This window comes from Tamandua tetradactyla, chromosome 12, assembly GCF_023851605.1.
Source record: "Tamandua tetradactyla isolate mTamTet1 chromosome 12, mTamTet1.pri, whole genome shotgun sequence".
Lineage (NCBI taxonomy): Eukaryota > Metazoa > Chordata > Mammalia > Pilosa > Myrmecophagidae > Tamandua > Tamandua tetradactyla.
In genome coordinates, this window is record NC_135338.1 from 56,847,927 (window position 1) to 56,854,495 (window position 6,569).

At 51.4% G+C, this 6,569-nt stretch overlaps 1 protein-coding gene across 1 annotated transcript; it reads left to right on the forward strand.

Moving 5' to 3' along the window:
* The first annotated feature begins 395 nt into the window (after window positions 1–395).
* Window positions 396–4,173, forward strand: TCL1B (TCL1 family AKT coactivator B). Its single transcript, XM_077122344.1, has 4 exons — window positions 396–604; window positions 2,418–2,588; window positions 2,928–3,005; window positions 3,637–4,173. The coding sequence occupies exons 1-3, from the start codon at window positions 398–400 to the stop codon at window positions 2,979–2,981; spliced, it is 432 nt and encodes a 143-aa protein (XP_076978459.1). The 5' UTR covers window positions 396–397; the 3' UTR covers window positions 2,982–3,005; window positions 3,637–4,173.
* Window positions 4,174–6,569: the final 2,396 nt, after the last annotated feature.

Here is a 6,569-nt window from a genome sequence, read left to right on the forward strand (position 1 = left end):
GGACGCCTCTTAGACTCTGGCATGGAGGCCTGTTGAAGAAACGCCCCAGGGGTGGAGAAAAAGGGAGGTCGGTGCTAGCTCAGGATCCGTCCACCCGAGACCTGGGCACAAGTTCCAAGGTGGGGGGAGGAAGCACGGGTGTGGGGGTGGGAGATACCATGGACACTGCCTGAGGGGAAAACTGGAGAGAGGCCCTCTGAGAGTTGGCCGGGTGGGACGACCGGGTGGGGGCGAGGCGTTGGTCTGAGGGAGCCGCCCCTCCCTGGGGCACCGAGTCCTCGGGTGGGGTCCCGCTGGGCGGGCTCCATACCCAGGGAGCCTCCTTCTGACCCCTGCGGCGGCCCGCTGGCCCCGCCCCACGTGGGCGCAGCCGCTCTAAGGAGGCTGCGCAGTTGGGATGCTCTGTGTGCGCCTCGAGGATCTTGTAGGGCGCCGCTTTGCAATGGCTTCAGAAGCTTCTCGGGGCTTCAGGGAGCCCCCAGACCGCCTCTGGGTCAGAAGGCCTGGCATTTACGAGGACGAGGTGGGGAGGACCTGGGTGGCGGTGGTCGTGCGGTTCAGTCCCTCCCATCGTGCTCTGGCCAGGAGTTCGCCAGGCCGCACAGTGAGTCCTGGGGCAAGTGGAGGTGGAGGTGGAGGTGGGGGTGGTGTGCGGGAGGACTGCCTACTGACTCTGGCTGGCGTGGGTCCGGGAGTTCTGCAAAATAGCGCCTGGGATGGGGGTAAGAGGGAACAGTTCTCACCCGTGCTGGAAGGCTCGGCCTATGCGGGTTTGCAAGCGTGTCCACGCCTGGGGCTCTAGGAGCCCCTGCCTCGTGGGGCCACAGGACGGCCTGGAGATGATGCCTCCCCCGTGGGAGGGCTTCAAAGATAGGGTGTCTTTTGAGCTGGGTTCTGCCAGATAAATAGGAGTTTTCCAAAACAGAAGTGGGGCAGGACTGGCACAAGCAAAGGCGTTGCAACCTGGAGGCAGCATGTGGACCAACGGTTTAAAATTGACTTTGGTTTCATATTCTTAATCTGCGAAAATGAGACTAATATACCTCTGTGCAGACGAGTCACAGACATTGTTCACTGTTGAAATGGCCTGGGGGAGCTGCTGACAAATAACACATTTCTGAATCCCACTTGTAGAAATTGATTCAGGGGGTTTGTGGGGCCCAGGACTCTGTACTTTTCAAAAGCTCCCAAGGTTGTAATCATAATTGCTCAGTGCTGGAAACAGCTACCGTGCCTAGGGCATTAAATCACAGCCCCTCTTTTAGAGATAAAATTAATGCCTTGATGTAATATGGTCAAAGCTTACCCAGGTATTAAAAATGCTGTTTAGGTCATCATAAATAATTCATTGACATTTAAAAAATTATAACAGGTTTGCTAGCAATCTTAAAATAGGTTAGCCTGAAAAATTTTGATGGGGAATCTTGCAAGTCTTTTCCATATCTGTATCAAAGAAAGCATGCAAAACCTTCTGGGCACAATATTTTATACTAAGTTTTAAAAACATTTTTAAAAAATGTGTACTATTAATGACCTCTGAATTCAGTGGGAGAAGAGTGCATTACAATAACTCAGTCATGGGGATGGGAATGGGGCACAGAACCTAGAGAGTGGATGTTTTTTCTCTTTTTAAAATTATTATTTTTTAAAAAAAGTAGCTCTGGATTTTAACATATAATCTTAGGGTGAAAAGAGACATCCTAAGCAAGATCTAAAGTGAGTCCTGGCAAACTTTTCCTGTAAAGGGCTTGGTAATAGAATATTTCAAGCTATGGTGTCTGTTGCAACTACTCATTTTACTGTTGTAGCTGAAGAAGGGTAAAGAATATTCTGTTTGCAAAGACTTTTCATCATAGAGGAAAACAGAGAGATGAGTACTCATTGAAGACTGGAAAAGACTTGGCGTTGGGTTACTTAGTGTGTGGGACTTCCATTAGAGTTGGGTGGTGACTTTACCTTTCATCTTTGTACCCTTCAGTGCTGGTCAGATTTTATTATTTTTTTATGTTTACAGTGAATATGTAAAGGTCATGATCAAAACCACAATATATTTAGGGTGAAAAAAAAATACCCCAAGATCCTGGGGTCCATGGGTATCTTGTTTGGAAAAAAAGAGAGGATTAATGACCAAGGCAGGGTTTCCAAGAGAATCATCAGTGCTGGCCCAACCGATGGTTGGAAACATCAGTAATGATGGGGATGTACTGGGATGAGGTGGGGTGCAGGTTAGTGGGAAGGACCATATTAAGGGGGCCAGGAGAGCATCTGTCACCATAAAAACAAGGCCCCTAGGGTACAAGGTCTGCCCCAGCGCCCTGGGTGGCTAACTGGCTGGCCCGGATGGCTGAGGTGACCAAGGCCCTGGTTGTATGTGAGGACCCCTTATCCTGATGTGCCCCTCCTCTCTGACCCTTCAGCATGAGCCCAGCATCACAGTCCACATGTGGCAGATACCAGTGCACCGACAGGAGCCCATGACCCCCAGCCAACTGCCCCTGTCCCGGCTGCCCCTGATGTGGCAGCTCTACCCGGGAAGAAGGTACCGGGCCACGGATTCCAGGCTCTGGGAAATAATGGACCATGGCCAGGCAAGTGTGTGGTGGCTCCTGGAGAGTGATGGTGGTGGGGAGTCCCCGTGGTGTACACACGGCCCCACTCTCAGGGGTCTTCCCCTCTTCCTCCTTTCCCTAGCCCTCCCTCAAGAGCCATTGGCCCATTGGGATTCCTCCAGCAGAGAATTTTGAGGTGTAAGGGCATACAGAGCAGAGTGAGGGATGGAGGGGATGCTTTCCCTGCATGACTAACGTTCACAGACTGGTTTCCATTTGCCTCTTCTTCCTGCCTGCTGCCACCAGCCTACAGAGGGGATGGCCACAGAGGACAGAAGGGTACCTCCCCAGGCTCTGATGACTGCTCTCTCTCCACAGATCTATACCACGGAGGAGCTGATTCTGTCACAGCAGCCCATTGGGGATGACTGACTTGGGCAGTGACGGCTGGGGTTGGTACGTCAGGGCCCTGCATCCCTCAAGGCGGAGCCAGACGGAGTCAGGGAACCTCTCCACCCCACAGGAGGACAGTGCTCATCTTCCCCTCACTGCTGCACCCCCTTTCTCTTGCACAGCTGCACCATCACCCCTCTACCCCTCCCCCCTGGATGTGCTTGTCCACCTGGGCAGGCCCCCATAGGAAGTTCCCAAAGCATGGGATCTCACTGATTAATGGTCATCATGAAATCATTGCATGACGGATTAGCTACTAATATCCCATTTTACAGCTGAGAGAACTGAGGCTCAGAGGGGTAAATGACTTCTCCAGACCAGAGAGCCTGGAATGGCAGCCATCATGCCCACTCAGTGTTTCTGGCTCTCTAGATCTGACTGTGACACTGGGGGGTGGGAGAGGAAGAACAGGTCAAATCAATGGAAGTGGCTTTCAGGGACCCAGCACTGGCCCACAGAAGGTTTCTCCCCAATCGTGGCAGCGGCTTGAGCTAGGCAGGGCAGGGCCTTGTCTGTTGGAGGGGTGGGAGCTGGGCCTTTTCTCCTTTCCTTTGCCCCTGCCCCTGCCCCATCACAGGTTGGATAGGGTGCTTGGGTCCTCTGATTTGCTGACTGACCCTTTTGTCTCCTCCAGGTCTTGCTGGCCCTGTCTCCTCTTGTCCCATGTCTCCTGCCTTGCTGACCTTCAGTGAAAATCTTTGTCCGCCTGTTCTGTTTGCATTTGTACCCCTTGCATGGCCTCCTTTGGGGACATAGGGCCCTGGGTGTGCACCCACTCTGTCTTCCCCCTTTGTCCTCAGTTAGCAGCCCCTTCCCACCCTGTTGGAACTGCACTCAGGGTGACTTGCCTGGGTGCCCCTTCCCGGCCTGCTGGCTTGGCCCTTGTGCTCCTCATGCTGATCATCCTCCTGCCACTCTCCATGCCCCCTCAGCTCCACTCCCACAGCCCTGTGCCCAGCCAGAACTCCAGGACTCCCAGTGCAACCCATGATGGGAAATGCCAGCACAACCCCTCCTCCTCTAGGAGAGATTGGCTCAATTAAGATGACCTCCTTGGAGTCTGGTCTAGACTGGGTCTCAGATGTCCCCTGGGTATCAGTTCTGCTGACACCTTGGCCCAACATAGATCAAGTACTGGGCAGACCATCAATTTGAGCCTCCGTTGGCCCATCTGCACAGTGGGGAGGGTGGGAGGGTGTACTTGGCCTGCAGTTCAGTCATTTGGCTCATGAAAATAATGTTGGTCCATGAATATTGCCTCCCAGTTTCAGTTGATTAAACGTTGATTGTCAACTTTTGTGCTGATTTGACCCAACCTTAAACTGGTTTTAAGGGCAGAAAGGAAGAAACCAGCACCAAAAGGTTAAGGTGAAATTTCTATTATCCATTTAATATTTTTCCGTATTTGGAAGGAATTTGCGACTGTCCATTTCAGCAGCAGGATGCTGGGGGAGGGAAGGGGACTTGGATGTGAGCTCTTGATGAGTCTTGGCTGGAAAAATGCAGAACTGGAGAACAGGGAGCAGGGGAGAGCTTTAAGAGATGGACGGTGCTATTGTGGGTCTTTGCTGGAGATGGCAGTAATGCAGAAGAGGGAGAAAGTGCTAATATGAAGGAGACACAAGATGACAGAAGGAGCCAAGTTCTTGAGTGGGGAGGGGTGAAGCCAGAGTCCAAGGTGTTGAGCTGCTCTTGCCTCTGTAACCAGAGGGCAGTAGGTGACAGTGCAGGTGCATCTTGGGTTGACCGTTTAGCAGTGCTAGGAAGAGGATCTTCCCTCCACACAATTGGCAAGAAGAAATCGCCAAAGGATTACAGTCCTGACCTTAAAAATGAATCTAAGAACATTTCAAGTATAAGACAGACTAGAGAAGACCTTAAGTCCCAGAAAGCAATTTTTATTTTCCTTGATTTTGGTAGAAGTTAAAGCTTGATGTAATTGTGTGTTGTGGGAGTGTAAATTGTTACTTCCCCTTTGGAGGTTTGGAATACTATTTTAAAAAGCATTTATTGAAATGTAGGATGACACATGAACAAGCTGTTGCCCCTCTCCTCAATTTTTACCCAGAGCAGGGTCTCTCAATTGCGGCTCTACTGACATTTGGGGCTGGGGAACTCTTTATTGTGGGGAGTTGTCCTGGTCACTGTAGGATGCTGAGCAGCATCCCTGGCCTCCACCCCCTTCCCAGCCACTCACCCTTCCCTCAGTGTGACAACCACAAAGGTTCTCAGAATTGTTGAATGTCCCGTGGGGCAGAGTCGCACTGGGTTGAGAGCCATCGCCCAGGAACCACTTGCCCACATACGCGGGAGGTGAGGGAAGGGTGCACTGTGGTAACAGCACACGTCCCGCTGGAGGAGTGGTTACTGAAGGGGCCCCAGGAGCAGGAGGCGATTGAGTTCTGCAGCCTGGCACCGTCCCTTCCACTTGGAAGCTTATGCTAATCTGATAGATTGGTCCTTTAGAAAACTCCTCCTCCTCCCCCTCAGCTAGCCTTTTTCTCCCACTGGCCTTAGAATGATTCCATGTTGACACCAGACAAGAGTTAGGAAAATCGTCTTTATTGGGCAAATGGGAAATATACCAAGTCAGGGATGGCAGGAAAAGGAAGCGTGGCTTAACCAACCCTCCTTATCTCACAGAAGTGTGCCAGGAAAATGTGCTCTGTTGGACATCCAGTGTGGGTTTGCACCAAGGAGAGGGAGCTCAGTGCTCACTGGCCTCCCTTCTGTGGCAGGCATGGAGCAGGTGTAATAGTGAAGAGACATACACTTCTTGGGTGCCAGGTAGTCTGGTTTGGGGTGCCAGCTATTTGCAGAGGATGTCTGGGAATGCCAGCTGCCTAGCCCCAGGAGACAGGTGAGTCTAGTGCAGATCAGGACAGAGGTTCGGTATGTGAGAAAGCAAGGAGAAAAGCCCAGCAAATTGTTTAAATCCACCCTGATCCGTGTCCAGGATGGCCACAAGTGCTTCTGTGTGACAGAGCAGTCGCCAGGATGCCCTCCTCCATCCTTTGCGCCTTTCCTGAATGTTTGTTTCCACATATTCCCAGATAAGATGCAGATCTGTGATGTGGCTTCCTTAACTTCTAGACTAACAACTGTGACAGTCTGCTTCGGGACACCATAAGAAACCATTTCTCAGCTGTCCCTAACAGGAGCTGAGAAACTAAACTCAGCTCCAGAGATGGCATAAATAACTTCTGAAAATGAACAAAGGAGGGGTGCACAGGTGGTTCAGTGGTAGAATGCTCACCTTTCATGCGGAAGACCAGGGTTCAATTCCTGGACCATGCACCCCCCACCCCCCAAAAAAAAAGAACAAAGGAGAAGCTGTCTGGAAGAACATGGGGAAAATGAGACATTTTGTAAAGAATGATGGACAGCAACCAAGGTTTAATCAGCATGCACACAGCTTTGGGGTCGCCCTGTATGTTGGACTTGCTGGCCATGGATGCCCACCACAAAGGATTCACGGTCCATGTGTTTCCTCCACTTGGCCAAAATCTAGGGTAATGCTAAATTTCTCCACTACCCATTCAGCCCAGGTGCCAAGCAATTAGAACG

Coding starts and splice junctions, on each gene's coding strand:
- TCL1B (XM_077122344.1), top strand. CDS start 398: ATGCTCTGTGTGCGCCTCGAGGATCTTGTAGGGCGCCGCTTTGCAATG. Junction 605..2,417: donor GGAGTTCGCCAGGCCGCACA/GTGAGTCCTGGG, acceptor CTGACCCTTCAG/CATGAGCCCAGCATCACAGT. Junction 2,589..2,927: donor AAATAATGGACCATGGCCAG/GCAAGTGTGTGG, acceptor CTCTCTCCACAG/ATCTATACCACGGAGGAGCT.